The sequence below is a fragment of the Panthera uncia genome, assembly GCF_023721935.1.
Source record: "Panthera uncia isolate 11264 chromosome B2 unlocalized genomic scaffold, Puncia_PCG_1.0 HiC_scaffold_25, whole genome shotgun sequence".
Classification (NCBI taxonomy): Eukaryota; Metazoa; Chordata; class Mammalia; order Carnivora; family Felidae; genus Panthera; species Panthera uncia.
In genome coordinates, this window is record NW_026057581.1 from 2,670,242 (window position 1) to 2,692,816 (window position 22,575).

At 54.3% G+C, this 22,575-nt stretch overlaps 2 protein-coding genes and 4 non-coding genes across 6 annotated transcripts in view; 2 read left to right on the forward strand and 4 right to left on the reverse strand.

The window, feature by feature from the left end:
• Positions 1-22,575, reverse strand: part of LOC125939373 (uncharacterized) — a 561,003-nt gene that overhangs the window by 433,377 nt on the left and 105,051 nt on the right. The window lies entirely within an intron of this gene.
• On the forward strand, positions 3,145-7,632 carry POM121L2 (POM121 transmembrane nucleoporin like 2). Its single transcript, XM_049654694.1, has 2 exons — positions 3,145-6,473; positions 6,650-7,632. The coding sequence occupies exon 1, from the start codon at positions 3,224-3,226 to the stop codon at positions 6,230-6,232; it is 3,009 nt and encodes a 1,002-aa protein (XP_049510651.1). The 5' UTR covers positions 3,145-3,223; the 3' UTR covers positions 6,233-6,473; positions 6,650-7,632.
• On the forward strand, positions 10,730-10,801 carry TRNAM-CAU (transfer RNA methionine (anticodon CAU)). Its single transcript has one exon. It is a non-coding gene; the product is annotated as a tRNA-Met (tRNA).
• Positions 13,574-13,655, reverse strand: TRNAS-GCU (transfer RNA serine (anticodon GCU)). The gene has a single exon. It is a non-coding gene; the product is annotated as a tRNA-Ser (tRNA).
• Positions 16,632-16,703, reverse strand: TRNAQ-CUG (transfer RNA glutamine (anticodon CUG)). Its single transcript has one exon. It is a non-coding gene; the product is annotated as a tRNA-Gln (tRNA).
• Positions 22,422-22,494, reverse strand: TRNAV-AAC (transfer RNA valine (anticodon AAC)). Its single transcript has one exon. It is a non-coding gene; the product is annotated as a tRNA-Val (tRNA).

Genomic DNA, 22,575 nt, shown 5'->3' on the forward strand with positions numbered 1-22,575 from the left:
GAGAAAGTACAGAAAGTTTTCTTACACTCTCTCCTCCCCCTCCTTCCACTCCCGATTCCCCTCCCATCCACATCTTCTTGGTGTGGTACATTGGTTACTACTGGTGAATCAATATTGGCACATTATTATTAACTAAAGCACATAGTTTACATTCGGGTTCACTCTTTTGTCCTACATTCTATGGGTTTTGCCAAATACACAACATCTTGTGACCACCGATGTGGTTTCACGCAGAATTAAGTCCCCTGTGCCCCACCGATTTCCCCACTTCTCGAAACCACCGATCTTTTTACTCTCTATAGGTTTGTGTTTTCCAGAATGTAATAGAGCGGGAATCAAACAGCACGTGGCCTTCTCAGACTGGTTTTGTTTGCGGAGCAATACAGCCTTAAGTTTCCTCTGTGTCTTTTTCGTGACTTGATAGTTCATTTCCGTCTGGTGCTGAATAATATTCCACTGTAGGAATGTGCCACGGTTTATTCCTCTAGCGAAGTGCTCTTTGGTTGCTTCCAATTCCTGACAACTACAGATAAAGCTTCTACCAACATTCATGTGCAGGTTTTTGCATGGACAAAACTTTTCAGCTCCTTTAGGTAAATACCTAGCAGTGTGGTTGCTGGATGGCACGGTAAGACCATGTTTTCTCTTGTAAGAAACTTCCCACGTGTCTTGCAAAGTGGCAAGTATTCCCCGGTTTGCATTTCCACCAGCAATAAGTGAGACTTCCCGTCGACCCACATCCCCACCAACTTTTGGTGTTGCCAGTGTCCTGGATTTTAGCCATTCTGATACGTGTGCCTTGGTATCTCACTGATGCTTGAATTTGCGATTCCCTAATGACGTCCAATGCCAAGCACTTCTTGCTACGTCTGTCGGCCATCTGTACGCCTTCCACGGGGAGTTCTCTGTTCAGGTCCTTTGTCCCTTTTGAAACTGGGTTTTGAAACACTCATTGCAAGTTCTAACAGTTCTAGGTATATTTTAGAGACGAGTCTTCCGGCAGATATGTTTGGCAAATATTTTCTCTCAGTCTGTGGCTTGTCTTTTCATTCCCTTAACAGTATTGTGCAGAGCAGAAGGTGTTTTGGGTTTTTTTTTTAATTTTAATGAAATCCAGTTGACCCATTTATTCTTTCAGCACCAAGAGTTGTGACGCTTTCTGTCTCCTTACCTGGCAGGGACCTCTAACTCAGTTATACTGTCACGCCATCGTGCACACAGGAATGTTCCAAGTACTCTTCTATTCTCCTTCTCCCTGTGCCTCAGCCAGGCTGTTGTCAAGGATCATAGTCCACCTCCCTTTGACTGGATTCCTGACTCTTCCAATGGCGCCCTGCTCATCTCCTGGCCCCAGACACTGAGTTCAAATACATCTTCTTTGCAACTTTTTTTTTTCCTTTTTAGCCTTTCTCTTTGAAAATGGAAATCGTTTGATTTTTTATGAGATGTAATCTTGTTGAAAATTTGAAACAGGGCAGGAAAACCAAAAAGAATTCCTTCCAAAGCCACTCTATTACCACCCCAGAGATAACCATTATGTTACTAGTTTGGTCAATATCCTCCCTTCCTCTCTGAGCACATCTTCATCTAAAAATCTACCGGGTGGCTCAGTCCCTTAGCGTTCGGCTCAGGTCATGATCTCACCAGTTGGTGGGTTTGAGCCCCAGGTCGGGCTCTCTGCTGACAGCTCAGAGCCTGGAGCCTGCTTTGGGTTCCGTGTCTCCCTCTCTCTGTCCCTCCTCCACTCAAGCTCTCTCTCTCTCTCTCTCTCAAAATAAATAAACATTAAAAATCTATAGCCACACTTTCACACCCAGAAAGCCTAGTATTTAAAATTATATGAGATTAAAAGAACCTTATGTATCATGGACATAGTTACACGTGGATACATAAAGGTCTGACTTAACGTTGTTGTTCTATTTTATAGCTGTACCATAATTTATTTAACTAAGTCCCGTTTTGGGGCATTCAGGTTATTCCTATGTTTACTTTCTCGTAAAGAGTCCTCGCACAGACCCACCCCGTCCTAGGCCCAGGGATCTGCGGTCTGTTGTCGGCCCTCCAGAGTCTCATCACTTGCCCTGCCTGCCCCCTGAACCCAGACCCAGAGCCCAGTCTCAAGGTCCTCTCAGTCCGGTCCCTCCCCGACTCCACTCCTCCGAGGCTGACCTCCTGCTGGGGGCTCTCCCCACCGTCCCCTCTGCCTCCTGGGGCCATGAGCTGGGAACTTCGAGAAGTAACCGTGGCTCACTTGAACGCTGGGGTCGGGAGCCTGGGGCTGACTCTGGTCTCTCCGTCTGTGAAAAGGAGCCTCTGGCATCTGGTTCCGGATGGAGCCTAGAGAGGTCGGCAGCGCATAAACCCTTATAAAAGTGCTGATCTGGAACCCTCCAGGACTCTGGGCGCCCAGCACAGGGGCCGAGAGCAGCCCGGCCTTGACTCCGTGGCACAGGACCCCTTCCCCTTCCCTTGTCCAGGAGTCTTCTGTTCAGAACCTTGTACTTTTAACTTAAGGCAAGGTGGAGAATTCTTTCCCGGGGGCACTGAGGTCGTGGGCAGGGGAGACTTCAGGGGTAGATTCATCCACAGACAGTCACGAAGGGCTCGGGAAGGGATACCGTTGGGCACCCGGGAGGAGAGCGTTCCCTCCAACCTGTCACTACTGTCTCGCGTCCCGACCCGCTCTTGCGGGGACAGAAGGCTGCGCCCCGGACTCGCGGCCACGCCCTGAGCCCTCCAGGCGCTGGGTCCCTCTCCATCCCCTCCTGCCTTCCCCCCCCCCCCCCCCGACGCCTAGAGGGCGACCGGGATTCGGATTCGGCGGCGGGGAGACGTCGGACGGGCCCGGTAGGTGGCTGGTCACTGGCGGCTAGAGGGTGAGGGCGGCGGGAAAGGGGAAGGTGGGAACCGCCTCGCGGATCGCCAGCGCGGCCTCCAGGGCGGTCCCCGCGCACCCCGATCCCGCGCCCCCTGGACTCTGGCTGCTCGAGCCTCGGTGCGCTCGGGCCGCACCGTCCCCGGCGGGGCGCCCGGCCCGGGGTCCCCTCCTCCCTTCCCTCCGGGCGCCGGGCCTGCGGGCGGGGGGTGGGGGGCGGGCGAGCGCCCGGAGAGCCTCGCCCTTTCCTCGCGCCAGGGTCCCAACCGTCGGGGGAACGCGGCGAACGCCGACTCCGACCTCGGGAACCGAAACCCGCCCGGTGGCCCGGCCGCCGCGTCGCTCCGCATGGGCGGCTACCTGGGCAGGCCGGGGTCCCCGCCGTCGTCCCCGGCCCGGGCGCGCGCGCACGCCACCGAGCAGGTGCAGCGCGTCCACCGCGCCCACCCCGCGCCGCGGCACCGGCCCCCCCGGAGGCCGCCCGGCCGGGACCCCGCGGGCCGCGTCGACGAGGCCTGGAGGCGCTTCCCCATGAAGAGGCCCCGCAACGCCATCGTGGGGCCGCTGCCGTCGGACTGGTGGGACAGCTACTTCAGGCGCAGCGTCTGGTCCCTCCGGCACCCGCGGGCGCGGCGGAGCCCGGTCACCGTGAGGATCGCGCCCCCCGAGCCCTGGCCCGCGCTCGCGATCCGCTCCGCTGGGCCCCCGTCCTCCGAGAAGCCCCCGGACCCCTGCGCAAAGGAGACGGTGCTGCGGGCGCTCCGGGGGTGCACGAAGGGGAGGGCGGGCTGGGAAGACCCGCCGCGTCCCGGGGGCCTGCAGGCCGCCAGGCGGAGCCCGGACCCCAGGCCGTCGGCATTTCGGCCCCTGCTGAGAAACGGGGTCCTCGCGTCTTTCGAGCCCCGGCCGGGGCCGCTGAGGAGAAGCCCGGACTCCCTGGGCCCGGACCGCAGCGCGAGCGGGGGCCCCGGCTGCCCCTCCCGGAGCCCCGAGGCCCGCGCGCACTCGGGGAGCCCCCCGCGCTCCCCGAGAAACGCCATCAGCAGCTCTTACAGCTCGTCCAGACCGCTCGGCGCGCCCGGGAAGCGAAGGGCGCCCGGTGCGGCCCTGCAGCCCCCAGAATGGCCGGTGAGAAAGAAAGGAAAGGGTCGCCGGTCTCCGTCTCCAGGGCCACCGCCACCGGCCAGGTCCCCGGCGGCGTCCGGCGGCTCTGAGCCGCAGGGTCAGGGGCCTCCGCGGCCGCCGCGCAGCCCTGGGACCCCGAGTCCACCTCCCGGGCTCGGCGATGCGGACCCTGACGAGGACCAGGCCTCGGGGCACGAAGTCGGGCTCCGGTGGAGCAGTACAGCCCGAGAGGACGGGACCGAGGTCCCCACACGCTGTGTCCCCGAGCCGGGCTCCGCCGCTCAGCCTGCCGCGTCTCCCGGTCCGCCCGGTGCAGGCACAGCTCGAACCCAGGACGCGGATCCGCGGTCGGGAAGCTTCGCAGAGACGCGGGAGCCTCCGGCGGCCTCGCCACCGTCCCCCGGCCGGGCGGTCCCTGCGGCGCTCTCGCCCCTGAAGGAAGTCAGCCCGCTGCCCTCACGCGGCTGCTCGCGGCCAGAGCCCCTTCCGCGCCCCTCTTCTGACTCCGAGTCCGCAGCCACCTGGCTCCGTCTGACCCCTGCTTCCACCCCGCCACCAGCCTCGGACGCCACCAGGCCACCCCCCGCGGCTCAGGCCGGCGGGACCGCCGCGCCCCCGGAGCGGCCGGCCCTCACCCCCGCACCGCCCGCCGCGCAAAGGGTGGCCTTTCTGGGCGGCCGGGCTCCCCTCCCCCCTGCATCTGCGCCCCCTGCGGCAGCTTCTGCCCACCCCACGCCAAACCCCACTTTGGGGCTCCCGCCCAACGGAGACTCCTTACATTCCAGCATTTCGGCCACCGCCTCGGCACCTTCACCCCCGGGTCTCTTGGCCCCTACCTTCAGGCCCATCTTTGGCCGCGGAGGACCCCGTCAAACCGGGCCCGGGGTAGCTCCTTCCTCTTCCGAGCACACCTCTCCCCCCGCTCCCCCCGCTCCCCCCCATCTCCTCCGCAGCCTGCTCAAGGCTACCGCCGTCGTCGTGTCCGCCACCCCGTCCCGCGCTGGCCAAGACTCTCCTTTCCCGCCCCCCGTGGACATCGGCGCGGTGAGTCTCAGCGGTGCCGTGGACCAGGCTGACCGCGCCCCTGCCTGCCGCGCGTTCCTTCTCGGGGCCTCCTGTGCCTTCAGGGCCTGCTTCTCCCAAGCCACAAGCTTCATCTTCCCCCCACACCCGCGTGCCCCCGTCCCTGCCGTCCACACGGTCACCATCTTCGGCCAGGTTCTTTCCGGCGCTGTGCAGATACCCCCTCGTAAGAGCTCTGCCGATCTGCGGGGCCCGCCTCCGCCAGCCTCCGCGCCCGCGGCCGGGAGCCGGTCGGCATTAACGGCCCGAGCCTCCGGCGTGGGCTCCGCACTCCCCGCGGCCTCGGGGGCGGGCTCGAGGCCCCCCTTCCCACCCTCCCCCGGAGCCCCTCTCCAGCCGGCACTTGGGGCTCCAGGTGGGCAGGAGCAGGGGGCACCCCCGGCCCCGCCGGGCCCGAGGGTCACTAGTCCTTTCGGTCCGGGGACGTGGGCAACGGCAGCCCCCGCCCCGACCCCGGCTGGGCCAGCCTTCGGTAAGACCGCGCGGTCGGCCTCTGGGGGTCTGACGCCCTCCGCCTCCCCCTGTCGCGTCCCCTCCGCCCCCTCCGGCGTCCCGCCAAACTTGGGCAGCGCTCCGGCGGGGTCTCCCTTTGGCCAAACCGGCGCAGCCGGCTTTGGAGCTGCGGCCCAGACCCGCCGGAGCGGGGCCGCCGGCTCCGTGTTCGGCAGCACGGCCCCCCGGCCTTTTGCCTTCGGGGGATTGGTGACCCCTATGGACTGCGGGGAGTCCGGGGTCAGTGTGACCGACCCGGACAGGAGCTCCGACTCTGGAGCGTTCGGCACCGCAGCACTGCGAGGTGGGACCACGGGCGCCGCCCTCACGCCCTTTGGGAAAGGCCGGAGCCAGAACACCAGGGGCCTGGCCAGCCAGAGCAAGCCTTTGGTCTTGGGGAGGACCAACACCTCGGCAAGAAAGACTATGTTTGGGGGCCCCGGCATGGCCCCCTTTGCTCAGAGCACCCCTGTCCCCGGGCCCCTTACCAGGAGCAGCGGCCTTGGCTTTGGGATGGCCTCTCCACCTGCCCGGAGTTCCGTTGGGAGAGGACCTTTCAGACCACCGGCCTCTTCATTTTCCATTGGAGCAAAATCAAAAACCCCAAAGAGTCGGGAACAGGGGCATTCCCGAAGGCATCACGCCCACAAGAAGTAGCCGGTGCCCCCCCGTCCCCTAGTCTGGGCCTCCATATTGTGACGAGCTCGGTGCCCTCCAATTCTCTAAAGCACACATACCCCAGATCTAAGGCTGGAGCTTCCACATACTCACCCTGATCCATCATCTAGAAGAAATCAGAGGACCAAGTACCTCGTGGTAACAGCGGAATGAAACCGGGTGGAACCAAACCTCTGGAGTTGAAGAAACTCCGCTTCTTGCCCACTCCTCTCCGTGTCAGGTGGGAGCGCAGTCAGGACCCTGCCTTGGGCTCTCTCCTTGGGAACAGATGGGCCGGCGGGGAAGGCCGGGAGCACAGCCCACACTCCCAGCATCCTTAGGGGGAGGGGCAGATGCTAAGTCTTAGCCGGCTTCTACTTGGCCCTAAGAAGCAGTGCCCTTTCTCTGGTGCCCTAGGAATGCCTACCCTGACTTGGCGTTGCTTTGTGCTTCGATGAGTCCCGGAAGAGCTTTTGATATAATGTGAACTTGAATCGAACTTGATGAAATCTGCCGTAATTTTCCTTGACTGACCAACCCTCAAGGGCACCGAGATGGGCTTCTCTTGCTGTACTCCTTTCCCCCCCCCCCCACCCCAAGCTTCTCCAGTCTCTTCCCAGGAGCGGTGTTCCAGGCTCTTCCCCGTCCGTTTCTCTGCCCATTTAGCCCCTAAGAGCTTGGCAAGTCAAGACTCAGTCCCTCTGATCCCAGCTGCCACTCCTCACCCCAGAAAAAGGAAAGCCCCGGGCCAGTCTCCTTCCAGGCCGGGCGCTCTCTGGCGCGTCCGTGCGGAGACGCGCACTCATCGCTCCGCGCATTTCCTGTTTTGAGCTGCGTTTGGAGGAGGGATGGCCTGTAGGGACGGTGCCACGTGGGTAGAGCCAGAGCACGCCTGAAAAGGTCTCCGGGACCTGGCCGACGGTGGGGGCCGCGCCGCCCCACTTAAGGGCTGCGCCTGTTGGTTCCTGAATTCACCGCAGTGTTTTGATGTGAAGGGATGACTTCTCTCTCCCCATGAAAGGTCACGATCCTTGCGGCGTGAGCCAGAACTGCCCAAGTTAGGGAACCGAAGTCTACACTTCATGGTTTTTTTTCTTTTAATTTCTACCTGGTGAAATCACCGCTCCACACGCACATCTCTCCCGGAGGGGACAGGCAGGGGCAGGAAGCCTCTAGCACCTGAGAAGCAAGGGAGAAGAGCAGATACCCGGCAGACCTCTGTTCCCTAACCAAGGGGAGTAAGAAGGAACACAGTCCTCAGCACTAGTGAACCCACGAAAGGAGGCGAGAATGACGCCCGCGCTCCGTCTATCTCCTGCCTTATAGATCCCTTGGAAGAGGCCCAAGGGGAAAAAGAATCTTAAACCGGTTGATGACACACAAATAAAATTTTGAAATAAGCTTCTGACACAGGAATGACTGTTAAACTCCCGGCAGTAGAGATGGGGCCCGAGCGCACCCAGTTAGTAAAGGGCTAGATTTGGGATTTAAAGCCTCACGGCTTCAAAGTCCGTGCTCACTCCTCTCTCTCAGCAGATCATCAGAGCCAGAACTCCGCTGCAGGGATGTCTGATTCTAAATATCCATGCTGTCTCGACTTTTAAGGGCATCCCCTGACCCAAGATTGCCATCATACGTGGGGGGGGGGGGGGGGCGCAAGAGGAACGTATAGGATTTTGTCTGCTGCCCTTGACACGGTAGCTGAACACTTCGACTCGCATTCTGCCTTCGGGTGTTCCGAGCACCAAGTAGAAAAGGGCGTCGTGGGGCCAAAGACCGAGCACGTGCACAGGCCGGTCTGGGAGACACAGTGGATGTGTGTTGGGATCACCTGCAGGGAGGATCACTTTGGAGGCCTCCGGTGCCGCCGGGGAGAAGCAGGCAGGTAGATGGGCACGCGGCGTGGACCGGGTCCTAAACACAGCGGAGAACAGGGGAGAGATTTTAAGAAAGAGACAAGTTTGGGTTTGACCGCTGTGGCTGTCACGTGAGGGAAGAATCAAACGGGGGGGGGGGCCCAGTCCGTCCCCCAGATGTGGGAGGTGGCGAAGGCACCTGCTACCACCGTTAAGGATGTGCGTTCGAACTCGGTAGCTGGCAGTGAGCGCCAACCGGGAGGTAGGGTGTGTGAGCAGAGGAGGCGACAGGATTAGGTCCCAGCAAGTAAATGGGTGATACTATGTCTTGTAACTTATCCCGTCATCGCATACATGTAACCACGTACCTCCTGTCGCCTTTGCCATAGAAGAGATCGCACAAGGGCGTGGGCATCAGGAGGGAGGGATCGTGGGCATCACGTTAAGAGCTGTTTCGCCACACTGGTTTCGCTGGCCACTTCCTTTCCACCCACGACACCAGTGCGTCATATCCTACAGGTCAAGGTCATGGAAAATGAAAGACAAGACAAAGCCCCACGAGGCCGGGGGTGGGTGGGCACGGTCCGTTCAATGGAAGGCACTCGAAAAGGATGTGTTGAAGTAAAGATTAGTTTATTTTACATCATATTTATTGTATATACATGTTTTAACATCTTTTAAATATATTTCTGCATGTTTTATGCTACAGCAAACGCAGGAGGGTAGCCTCTGGCATCTTCAGAGGCTCCGTGTTTTCCTCACATACGTGCAAGCCTGTGCCCTATTCTTGAGAAATCTACATTTTCACTGTGGTTGTAATTTCTCCTTTTTTGTTTTTCTTTTGCCATCTAAGTGAGATTTCTGCTCAAGCAGACTACCCTGGTTGGGGTGAGACGTGTGTCCACCGAGTGTAGAAGACAAGATATATGTGTATGTATATATATATATATATATATATTGTATTTTCGGGTTCTCATTTTAAAGCCTTCTAGACTGTTCCAAAAAAAAATACAAATACGTTTCCTATTAAGGAGAGAGAAGGCCATTTGACCCACGTTGATGTTGTCGTTACGGGTGTGGCCGGAGACGGGCAGACCGCTCAGTTTTGCTGAGCATTCTCCTGTGGCAGATGGACGCTTTCTAGTCACATCACACTGGGCTGGGTCACAGAGGAGAGCATGAGGAGGAGGGTGGCCGTGTGAGGGGCCCCTTCTCTCCTCAGTACTTTCTCCAGCCTCCACCATAAAGCACCACACAGATTGTGTTTGTTTGGCCTTCCTCACAGAACCAGTCGGCCAGGTCTTAGAGAGGCCCCCGCCTTCAGGGGCAGCTTTCCAGAGCCTGTTTGTGGACACCGCTCTTCCTCACAGGGACACAAGACCACCTCCCCAGCAGAGCAACCACCGTGAAGCTTCTAGATTGCCTAGTGCCGGTGGAACTGTGACCTTGCGGACAACGTGGAGAAAACCGAAGCCTGTTGTGTGGACACAGAAGTCTTGAAAAATTCTGTAACTGGGTGAAAGGACGTGATTTCTACCTGTCTGAGAATGTGCTTCCAGAAAACTAATATCCATGTTTTAGTTTTGATCTTTCTTGATACACTCTTAGAACTGATATGAAGGAAATGCAGCCCTGGAAGGAACACTTCAGAAGTCAATTTCCTTTCCCTCCTTGAGGAGAATGCGCTCAAATCTATAGGAGCAGCTTTTCCTCAAGCGGGCGGTCTTGCCCGAGCTTGGGGGACGGGGGAGGGTGTGAGGCGGCCGCCATCTTGCCCGCGCGCTTGAGGGCGTGAGGCGACCGCCATCTTGCCCGCGCGCTTGAGGGCGTGAGGCGGCCGCCATCTTGCCCGCGCTTGAGGGCGTGAGGCGGCCGCCAGGGTTCGCCAAAGCGACCTTCTGCGCTGACCGCGTGCTGGCTGCTGGAGGCCTGGCTCAGGCGCTTCCCCAAAGAGTGTTGGGGATTTTCTCCTGCTCCCAGGGAGCTCTTCGTGGCTCCACACCTTATTTTGGGAAGCTTTGGGGGCCACTGTTGCCTTAGTTCTCTGAAGTAGACATAGAAAGTACTTCTTTTTCTTTGCTCGCTCTCTCCCACTTTCCCTTCCTCCCTGCTTCCTTCTTTCCTTTTCTTTTCCTTTCTCTTCTCTTGCTCTCCCTCCCTCTCTTCCTTTTTGGTTATTACATCTCTGTGGTCCCTTCCGTGTTTTCAGCAGTTTATTGAAGTATATTTTACATGCAGTAAAATGCGTAGATCTTGCGTGCATCCCGTGTGACCACCATTCGCATCAAGGCTGAGAACATTCCCTACTCCAGACGGTTGTCTCTTGCCACCTTGCCCGTCGGTGCTGCATCCTACAAGCTAATCCCTCTTCTGATTTCTGTCACCAGATAGTTTCGTTTGCTCTTGAACTTCACATAAGTAGAATCCTATAGTACATCATCCTGTGTGGCATTTTTTGCCCAGCGTGATGTTTCTGAGATTGAATTGTGTCGTTATATGTATGATAAAATTCACAAAAAAATATTGTTTTTATTCCCGAGTAGGATCGTATTTTAGAAACAAATCGCAATTTACCTATACAAGGAAATGCGATACGTGATCATGTTCATAGGGAGGAAATAGGTGGCCAGCTGTCGCAACTAGCAGAGTGGCGCAGCGGGAGCGTGCTGGGCCCATAACCCAGAGGTCGATGGATCGAAACCATCCTCTGCTAGGGTTCCTCCTTTCCCACCTTAAGGGGGGAAAAGTAGAATTAAAGGCATCCCTTTTTTGTTCTTTACAACTCCTGCAATGTTTTTTCACCCTTTACCTAATTTCTACAAATGGGTATTTTCCTTTCTTTTCTTTCTTTTTTCTTTTTGCAAAAGCCGCCCGTCTCATTTCAAAAGAGATGCAAACCTCACCCTTCTTACTTGGGAAGAGGTGACAAATTTACCTTTCATTTCCAGTGGATCAGCATTATATCTTTCAGAATACATGCTTGTCTCCGGTTATAGTTTTCTATTTTCTTTACACTTGAAAGAAAAACATTTTCATTGACTTCTGCCCAATGACTATATTGCATTTTCCTTGGGCATCAGTGTCCTGCTCCTCACTTCTTTATGCAGCCCTGTGCACGGTTTATCACATTTAGGTCAAGTTAGTGGGAATGTTTTGGGAGTCCTTCGCTAAAGCAATGCATGTTGTAATAATCACAAAGACGCCCTTTGTAGGATTTTATGGGCAAAACAGATGCAAAGAAGTTACATGTGAAATGGTAGAAGAAAATGGAAGGAATGCATTAAAGTAAAAAAGTGAGTGCATCAGGATCCCATGGACAAATTCAGGGGGGAAAATGGAAGTCATTAAGGTATTTGCAAAAATGTGTTTATGAGGAAAATTTTGTAAGTAAAGCACTCTTTAGTGAGTCTCTACATTGTAACAAGAAAATAGAAATTCCTGTAACAACAAGGACCTTAAATAATGAAAATGAAGAGGAAATCCTATGGAAAAATAGAAGTAAGGTGAGGGGAGCCGAAGGGACCAGGGCAGGGGGGAGGAGGAGGCACAGCTTTGATCCTTTGCATTTAAAGGTGTGTGCCCTGACTTGTCACAGAACGTGCAGACAGTGTTGGAGCTGAAGTTCCAACATTTTGCAACCGCCTTAGTAAAGATGGGTTCAGGTTAGAATTATTAATGCATGCTAAATCTGAGGGGTAACTTTGGTGGGCCAAGGGCAGGCAGGCTCCCCCAAGATGGGCCACTTTGGCATGAAGATTATTTTGACTTATAAAGCAATCAACTACCCCTGAAATCATTGTTGTACTATATGCTAACTTACTTGGATGTAAATTAAAAAAAAAAAAAAGGCAAAACAAAAAAAAAAATCACAGAAGAGGAAAAAAAAAAAAAAAAAAAAGGAATGTTCTAGAACCTGATAGTGGTGATGATTACACAACCTTGTGAATGAACTAAAAGGCACTGAATTATAGATTTTGAAATGGTTAAATGGTGAATTGTAATGTGAATTTCATATCAATAAAAATTTATATGTATGTATGCAAAAAAAAGCTATCAAAACCCAGCAGGTTCAGGAAAAGCTCTTTTAAAAAAAATTGTTTTTGAAGCCTATTTATTTGAGAGATAGAGCGAGTGGGGGAGGATCAGAGAGGGAGATAGCCTAAGCAGGCTTCGCACTATCACGAACCCTGAGATCATGACCTGACCCGCCACCGAGAATTTATATAAAAAGAAATTTAAGAAACTTATTAAAAGAAAAAATTTAATTAAAAAAATTTTTTAAATTAAAAATTTTAAAAATGTAAGAAATTTTCTTAAAGAACAACAAAACAAACAACAAAGTGAGCAGCTACTGTATTCTTAAAAAAATGTCAATATCATGACTACAAAGAGAGGCTGCGGTGATGTTTTAGATTAAAGATGGACAACTGAACTTAACTAACTGGAATTGAAGTAAAAAACATGTTTTTGGACAAATGATACGATACCTAATCTGTACTGGGGGAGGGGATGCTCTAAAAGGCATTACTGGGCCAGTAGACAAAATTGAAATACAGGTGAGAGATTTTAAAAACAGTATCATTGTTAAATACACTGAACGGATACATATACTGTCGTCATACATAAAGAATATCCTTACTTTTAGGAAATATCTACTTAAGTATTTAAAAGCAAAAGGCCATGAAACATACAATTTACTCTTCTGTGGTTCTGAAAAAAAAATAAAGAAAGAAAGAAATGGAGATAGACCGAAGATGGAGACTGAATCAGAGAGGCAGGGAGGGAGAGAGAGGGAGGAAACGGGACAAAATGTTAATAGGTGAATCCCAATGAAAGGTATAGAGGTGGGTTTTGTTCTAGTCTTATTCTTTCCGATTTTCTTTAAGATCGAAGTTATTTCCAAGTGAAAAGTTTAAGACCCTTGTTATGGCCGTTTGAAAAAGTAACAGGAACTGCATAATATACACGCAAATTCCCACCAACCACCTTAAACCATTAGCAGTGTTTTGTCGAGGTCGTTTCTTCTCTGACTCGCCCACCGCCCACCGCCCATCAGCATTTTGAAGCGAATTCGAGACCGGAGGTTCCCAAGCGCTGGGCTGTGACGAGACACAAAGAAAGGTAAGGATTCCTGCGGCTGGAGGAACCAAGGAGGCGGTGAGCAGAGTTGTAAACTGTTCCCTGGAGGGGAAGCCGGCGTCGGACCGAAGCCTCGGCTGCTTTGGTTCTGCGATTTGAGCCCCGACGTGACTGGGGCCAAGGACTGTGCGCCACAGGGATGCTTTGCCTGGGTCCCCAGCTCCGCGACCGCGGAAGGGGGCGGAAGCAGCAGGCGGCGCTCTAAAAGGGAGCACTCGCCCTCCCCCCGCCGTGCAAGAAGGCAAGGAAACCGCCGTCGGAAGGGGGTTGGAGGGTGTGAAGGCGGAACGTCGCACACCAAGGTGAGGAGTGCAAAACTCACGCCCGCGATCCCGACAGCCAGGACCGACGAGGGTGGGATTCGAACCCACGCGTGCAGAGCACAATGGATTAGCAGTCCATCGCCTTAACCACTCGGCCACCTCGTCCCACGAGCGGTAAGCCTTTTAGGTACCCTCTTTAACGTCTTACTTTCGGCCAAGCTTTGCTCTGTGACCCCGAGCTGTGGCATTGTTTTTCAAATCACAGTCGTGGCAGGGATTTCCTACCTCTAGTCCTTTCCACCTTCCTCCTGGTAGCCTTCCCCGTTTTGTTAATCCCACTTCAGCCCGCCGGGGCCTCCAGCCTCAATTGTCTTCCTTCCTCAATACTCACACTTGCCTTCCAGAATTTTATCCCGATATGTATTTTACGCTCGAAGACCCTATCCTGCCGCTATGCAACAGGGAGCATAAATTGAAGTCTAATTTTTACTTATTTCCAGGGACAATAAATCTATCTTCTGCCGACTTGAGTTAGCTTTGCATCTCATTTCACACAACAAGATCTACATAGATAATGTTTGACAGGTAGTTTATTACCTACGTGAAGCAGCATCGCATTGGAAATGCGTTCTTTAGTGAAAGGGCCAGGAATATTTTTCCCCATCAGGTCATGTGTCCACAGAGGAAAACTTACGACTGGAATAAGAAGACTTTGGTGGAGGTTAACAGCAAAAAGACCCCTAGTTTGTGCTTTTGAATAAGTGTGCTTTTATGAAAGTTTGCTTTTATGATTACTTAAGGTGCATTATTTAAAGTAGACTCTAATACATTTCCTGTCACTGAATTTAATAAATACATGGCAGCAGTGAATAAAAGCGCTAGCAAAGAAGGGACTTGCAACCATGTACAAAAACTTTTACAAAATGTGGCTATCTCTTTTCTTTGACAAAAGTCAAGGAGGATTTTCTTATGAGTCTGAATAAGTAAAAAGAATTAAAGCGCCAACTTTCCGTGATACATGTCTGTCCCCTTTCGTTGAGTGTGATGTTACTCTGGAGTAGATGCGAAGTTTGTCACCTCCTTCTCCAAGAAATCCTATAAAATATGCAACTGAGACGCCGCCCCCTGTCCTGCTTACCGACAATACTTCCAGAATGTCGGAGACGCCAGTGTTTCCAATTGTCCTTTCTTGTCAGTGGGGATATTTTTACCCCCGAGGTCACAGGTCGCAGAAGTCTGTCGCATAAAAGGAAATAGACTGGCCTGATTTGCAAGGGGATGTGGAAGCAGGGACAGCTCACATCCATCAGGAGCAGGTGCGTGGTCGGGAAGGGACATTTTAGGAAAGTGTTTCTCTGTGTCCCGATCTCCAGCCCTCTGGCCTCGGTGGCATGAATTCTCCGATCTTCACTGACACTGGAGCTGCTTTTTTCTGACCACATCCGGCTTCTCGCCCTGCTCTCCTCTCCCATCAGAGCCTCCTTCCAAACCGAAAGGGCCCCAGCAGTTCCCAGAGCAGCCGCACTTTTCCAACCTGCACAACGATCTGTCCCCTGGGGGAAAAAGCCAACTTCAAAGTAGGTTAGTCAGTGTTTTATACGTCATCTTCCCGAGGACCATAGCCAGGGAGACTGGTTCGGACCGCTCTGAGAGCTGCTGCGAAGCCGGTCAGCTCACAGGGGGTCGTAGGCAGGAAGGGGAGGGAAACTTGATTGATCACCGCCGAGCTCCAATCCCTTGCACTCGCAAGATATAGTCGGTTCGGTTGTAACTATTAAGATGTGCGGATTTCCACATCACTACTTAAAAAGCCCGTAGTTAATCTTAATACATACGTTTCTGTCCTATCTGGTTGTTCAAAAATATTGCTTGTGTGCCTGCACTTGACTGGTCTTCTCTTTTTTCTGCGTTGGAGATCTCCTTGAAGTCACTGGGGACGGTCACAGAAGATTGACTTTGGTCACCTGCTCTTGGTGCACAAGGGGCTCCCAGATCTGAGGGCCGGACCGGCAACAGCAGAGAGGGCTGGGGGCGGCTCCAGGCCAAGTCCTCAGGGAACCCGCATCCAGAACAGTGGAGGCCCTCGGAGTAAACACGCTGTCCTGGGGAAGAAGTCTCTGAATCAGCTCATTTCCCCTTCCCCGAACGTGTAAAGCTTGCTCGTGCAAACTCAAAGCCTCACGTCTACCGAGTATTGACTATCGCGGATCAGATCGGATCTACCGACCCAGACCTCTGAATTAGGGCTGCGGTTCTCATGGTCTTGTCTGAGGACAGTTTGCTCGACCACCTGTGCCCATAGCTTGGGGGTACATCCTTTTGTCAATTTCCATCCTGACTTTCTGGGTCCACGACTATCACCAGGTTTTCTCTTGCTCCTCTCACAGGCCATCTTTCCTCATGTCTCCATTTGCAGATCTTCTCTAGAAACTTCCAGTTCCAGCAAGGTTTGGGAGGTTTCCTTGCGCATTTCCTGGAGAGATTTCTCCTTCCCCTGCCCTCCTCCCCACAACCAGCTGTGCACCCCAGGCATTAAGCTAGCCTTTGGCAAGTGCAGGGGCCAAGGGCAGGCCACTCCAAAATGTGTCACTTGGGCTTGCAGATTATTTTGAGCTGAAGACAATCAAGGCCCAGAAAGCTCAGGAAGAAAGCTATCAGCATAGAATTACGTCATCCTTTGAACCAGGGGCAGTAGACAGAGAGGAGGACCCCGGGAAGGCCCGTTTGACCAAAGTTCTCTCTTTGTCCCCTTGCTTCTGAGTGACCCTACAAACACTGTCCACCAAACATTCTTTTTTATCGCCCTTCCCTTCCAGGGACCCCTCTCTCCTTAGTTCTGAATAACATATACAGACAGCTTGTTTTGCTGTCTTTGGAATCTCATGTCTATTTGGGTTCCCTGAAGTTTGAAATTAAATTTGAGTTTCTCCTTTTAATATGTCTCATGTGACTTTAATCCTTAATTCAGCTAAACAACCTTGAAGGGCAGAGGGCATTCTTTTTGTTCCCAATACTGGTGACTGCAGACAGGGGCTCAGTACAGGAAGGAATGCCAGGAGTAAGTTTGGGCACAGGGGTTCCTTTGCAAAAGGGTTTGGCTTGGGGAGAGGAGGAGCCAGAAGTTGGAAAAAAAGCCACGCAAGGTCCCACCGAGATTTGAACTCGGATCGCTGGATTCAGAGTCCAGAGTGCTGACCATTACACCATGGGACCCACCTCCTGGATCACTTCCCTAAAGACTTGGATGACCTACTTCTCCTTCCTTAAATCCAGCTGATGGGAAGGAGGGAACACCTTGCTTTTCCTCCTCCGGGATGGAGTCTTGGACGGTCACCTGTCGCACACCTCCTACCCCAGGGTCTTAACTGGAAAACACCGGCTTCCAAACGTCAGGAACCCTCTCCCCCTTTTACCCGCCTATTCCCCCCAAGCGGTTCCGGAACGGAGTGCCCCGGGCCCCTAAATAGGAGCACAGGTGAGGTCGTGACCCGGGCCGAGCCCGTCACCGAGGTTCAGGTTTTGTGACAGGTGTTTGTATTGTTACCTCACGTGAGGCTCACACGCGCCCTGGGAGGTGGGGACACCTGCGGCCGAGGCCTGCGGTCCTTCACTCCGCTTGCTTATCAAGGCTGATTTCCTTCTGCGGGCCCTGCACCTGCGCGGGGGACCGGGGACGGGACGGGAGGAGGGTCCCTGCGGCCCTGGGGCACCTGTGGTGGGGAGGGAGGACCGGCGCATCGCACCCCCCCCCGGCCCCCGGCCTCCTGCTGGGCGCTCTGCTTGGGACAAGTGAGCAGGAGGGACCCGCAAACGCCTGGAGGACGACCCCGCCGTGCGGGTCCACACGCGAGGACGGCGCGTCTCGGCACCTGAGCCGCCCCCGGGGGCCTTTCGCCGGCTCCGAGCGCGGGGAATCCCAGCACACGTTCCGTGAAGGACTTTGGGACAGTTTCCTTAGTGGAGTCAGAGTACAGACAGGGCTGCTATTCCTGGGGTTCTCCTGGCCCCGCTCCCTTCCCAGAGAGCCCACCGGGCGGATTCCGGGTTAGGCCAGGACCGGCCCGACGCGCGCACCTGCCGCGCCCCGCCCCGCGCCCGGGATCTCTGACACTGACCGTCCGCTGCTGGGTTTTCCTCCACATGGAACCTTCGACCCCCGGTCCCATCCGCGTTTCTTCTGTGGGAGGCTGGGAAGGCCTGAGCCCCGGGCGGTGGGAACTGCGTGCGGCCGCGTCCCGAAGTCCGGAGAGGCTGTGGCCCCGCCGGGCGGTGGGACCGGCCGCCGAGGGATGGCAGCGGCTCCCGCCCAACGCCTGAGCGAGCGGAGACGCAGACACGCCGGGAGGTTCTGTCTCGGGCCCAAAGCAATCATGCTCTCTGCCTTCTAAATCGAGTCTGGCCTTTGCCCTGCGGAACGGAAAGAGCGCCTCCGCCCCAGCCCCGGTCCCTCTTGGGCACCGCGCGGGGTCGTGGGCCGTGACAAGAAATTCACTCGCGGACAATCACTGATGAGACGCGTGGGAAGTTAATTCTGTAAACTCGACCTCGGACAGTTTGTGACAGGGGCTCCCTTCCCTCTGTGGCTCTTGACCCCTGACTGGACCCTGCCCAGAGTCTGAAGCCGGTGCTGTCCCCGCTCTGTCCCCTGGCCTGCTTGGCGCAGCGGGGGACTCGCCCCTCGTGGTCCTCCGGCTCCACCTCTCCCGGGGTCCTGCCGCCCCCTTGTCTCCACCACGGCCCCCACCCCCAGCCCCCTGCCTGCCCAGCCCGGTCCTCTGAAGAGTTCTCAGCGGGATGTAAAGGCCGGGGTGGGTCAGGAGGAGGCTCCCCCATTGTGTTCCAGGCGGACAGGGGACAGGCGGGTGAAAACTTCAGTTGACAGAGGTAGGAGGTGAGGTGGAGGAGTGAGGGAGAGCCGCCCGGGGGACCGTGCAGTTGACAGGGACCCAGCTGGACTCCAGGCTTCTAACACGCTCCTTCCAGGCTCTGGAAAATGGATTCGAGTCAGATGTTGTCCGGGTGGGTGTGAATTCCTGGCCCCTCAAGGTCCTTGCTGAACTAAGAATCAGATTGACATGTGACACATTAACGGGCGAAAATCAAATTTAATAGGAGGAATCCACACAGACCTAGAAATTCCGAAGACAGTCTGCCCGAGTCGCCTCCGGCATCCGGAACTAACAAGGGGGCAGGGGTCTGGGACTCCAGAGGAAAGAAAAGCAATTTGCAGGGTGGTCAGGGGCAGGGCAGATGTTCCTAAGTAGATGTTTGCCCTGTACAGATGGGTCAAGGAAATCGATTTACAAAATCAGATATGTGAAGTGATTCTCATTTAGGAGAAGGAAGTTCTCCCAGCAGGTCGTAAAAATGGTAAATCAGATTTTCTTTAAATAAATTAGAAAATCAACTACTTGAAACAGTGACCATATGGTTTCTTATCTGGATATTTTAGGACAACCAAGCTAATCAATTTTTATAATAAATATAATAAGGTCTAATTTAATTAGTGGCTAAATATTTACACCAAATAGTCACCTAGGACGCCCTTATTCTCTCGAGACTTCCAAAACCAAATAGTGCGCAAATGACTCCTTCTAATAACAGTGTCTGTACAAGTTCAAGGTCACTTTACAAGGAAGGTCATTTAAAGATCATTGGCTAATGGGGCCCCAGGGTGCCTTAGTCGGTTAAGTGTCTGACTTGATTTCGGCTCAGGTCATGATCTCACCGTTCCTGGGACTGGGCCCTGAGTTGGGCTTTGTGCTGACGGTGCGGAGCCTGCTTGGGATTCTCTCTGTCTCCCTCTCTCTCTGCCCGGACAAATATTTTCTCTTTTCTCTTGATAGATATGGCATTTTATCCAGGTTGTGTGTGCGTGTGTGTATGTGTGTGTTGCTTTATTTTTTATTTAGAAGGTATTTTTGTGATCTTTCCATATCAAAACAGGAAAGTGGTTTTCTTCCTCTTTTAAACCGCCGTAGTCTTCAGTTATATGGGATGTACCACAGTTTAACCGACAATTAAATTTTCCCCACAAACTGCTGTGGCAAACACTGCTCCTATCTACGAACATACACCATATCTCACGTCATGATGTCCTGCACACATATAGAAAATATGTCAAAGAATGTGTGCTCTGATAATTTTGATAGACATTGTCCCATTATGCTTCAGAGGGCTGCCCCAGAATGTGTTTGTTTCCTTTAACTAAACTGAGGACACATAAATAGAATCCTGGCCACATTTCTTACTCCTTTTTTTAAAAAAATAAAAATTTATTTATTTTGAGAGAGAGCGAGTGGGGGTGGGGGGAAGGGGCAGGGCTCAAACTCACGAACCCATGAGATCATGACCTGAGTCAGACACTCAACCCACTGAGCCACCCAGGTGCCCCGATGCTGCTCTGTCTTTCTGAGTCCCCGGCTGCATGCTACACAACTGAGGCAAAACCAGACCATCAGTGAAGAGGTGGAAGAATTCACAGTGGGGGCGTGTTTAATTCAGAAATGTCATCTTATCTCAGGTAGACGAGACTTCGGGGGTGCAGTTAGTGGTTTGACAAAGAGAATGTGGGAGAAGCAGACAGGAAGGGGCTGAGTGAGAGACAGGAGAAGGGGCCAGCGGTGGCTTCCTTTTTTCACACACCAGAAAGAACCTTGTGGGCAAAACCACCTGAGGAGAGAAAGGCTGAGACACGCCAGTGTGTCTGGGGATGAAGACTGGAGGGGAGAGTGGGAGACGAGACAAAAGAGGAGACAGCAGGTGGGCAGAGCCCATGTAGTTTACGTGTCTATATCAGAGTCCTTTTGTTGATGAAGAGCGTGCTGACAATTACATAATGTACAAGGAGCTGTTAAATGCGATGGAGAGATCGGGGCTGGGTGGGGGACTGTGGCGTGGGGAGTAGGGTGCAGCTCTAAACTCAGGGGTCCGTGGGGGCTTACTGAGACTGCAGGGACACCCGACGGGAAGAGGGGGGTCAGGTGGAGAGCACGATGCGGCCAGAGCACAAGCAAGAAGGAGAAGAACGGCGATGAGATGGAGAGAAATGCAGGGTTAGAATGCGCAGGACCTTGGAGGAGATCTGAGGAACTTGGCTTTGCTTCAAGTACAATGTGAGGCTGTTCAATCATCCTGATTTTAGGAGAGATGTTAGTTGCGACGACTTCTTAGAGGTGTCCTGGATTGAGGAGCGCCTGGCGTCAGACAGGGTGGGTCCGGGGACTCTGGTCGCCCCTCACGTCCAGTGCACCACCCTGGCCACTCAGAGCCACTGTCTCCACGAAATGAGTTCGTGCCGCCAGTAACTTCTCCAGGATCTGGGTGTCCCGTTTTCCTGGCTAAGTTAATAAGAGGCAAGTCACTTTCCTCTAGAGAGGCGCTGTGTCACGGACCCCGCATCAATCTTCCGGTTGGCAGGCTCAGGGTGTGGCTGTAGCGGCGGCGGCGACTCGATCAGCCTTGATTAGCGGCACCCCATGTTATGGGCCCATTTCTGCCACTAGGCTACTCCGTTTCTGTGACCAATTAGCCCGCCAGGGTTGCTGATTACTAAGGCTGACAGATAAAACCTGGCAGAATCATTCTGGCTCCTGAGCTGTTCCCTGCTTCTGGGTGTAGGCAAGCTGGTGGAAGTTATCATGTGACAGCGATCTTCTACTCGGTGCCCACTCTGACCTGTCAGCCGAACCGTTAGTCGCTGTACGTGAGTTCACGTCTATGCTGATATCCGGGTGAAATGGATGACCAGGTCCCCCATCCAAAGATCTGCCCGTATGGACAGTTCCCCCCACACTGCTGTCTTTCAGCGATATTCCAGGATGCCTGCCGGAAGTGTGTTAGATCCTTTGGAAAACCTACTTAACACCCCAAACAGAGCCACTTTATTTTTAGGCCTGAAGCCCAAAGGGCCGGTTTTGAGGTCTAAGAGGCAGAACAATAAATAAACAGCCTGAAGATGTCTCCTAATGTTTTAAATCGATTTACATTCTTACTAAGTCCAGCTCGGGCACCAACAAAACAAACTGTCTTGCTGAGCGGAACACCAGCCAAACATGAACTCTGTATACGGGCTTCGAACCCACAGGAGCAAACACCTGACCCGATCAGCCAGTTACAAAGGAAGCCTGTTGGGCACGGCTCATAATCTTGGGGATAATATGAGACTAACACGACCAAGTCACTATTAAGCCTCCCCCCCACGTCGTCACTTCCAAATGCAGCAAATGACCCCACTTGTGAGGTCCCACGTGGGGCGCCTCCCCCCGCAGGAACGGTCCAGGCCTGAGCCCGGTGACCTCCTCCCAGCTGGACGTTGAGTCCTGGGCAAAGGTCCCGCAGGGCCCCGGTGCACACGCTTGCAGGGCAACACCCTCCAACTGCCACACGCGCTGCTCCCACCCAAGCCGAGTGCACCAGGTGGCCCTGGAGGGAAGGGTCTGGCCAGGGCCTTGTGCCACACGGACTGCCCCCAAGTCTGGCAGCACCCCCTCTCCGGGGCCAGGCGGGCATCGGATCAGCCTGAGGTCCGAGTCCCTGAGATATTCCTGGGGACCTGGCGGGTGGAGCGCAGGCCTGAGTGGGGGGCGCACCCCTGAGATGTCCCCGCCGATTCCTGTGATTCCTGTCCGCCCCATCTGTACCCCCGACACCTCCGCTCTTCTGTCTCTCCCTCACTCTCCTCCTCAAAATTCACCCAATATCTGGATATATTGATCTGGCAATAAATACGTTAACTGGAGACCTTAGCTCTGAGAAGTCCTGGAGCAGGGGGTGGGGGCGCTTGGGAAGGAGGGGAGACCTATCCCCCCCAAGAAAGAGGCCCCCAGCGCTGCAGGCTCCGGGGAGGGCCCCTTGGAGGGGGGTCTTGTGACTCCAGCGCAGCTCCAGGGAAACCTCAAAAGTAACACTCCCCCGGGAGAGAGACCTTCCTGTTTCCGCCCGGTTTCGAACCGGGGACCTTTCGCGTGTTAGGCGAACGTGATAACCACTACACTACGGAAACTACGCCGCACCCTGCTCGCCTCCTCCCCGGAGGGGACTAGCCGGTCTCTGGGTCTCCCGGCTTTGTTCGCACTGGAGGCCT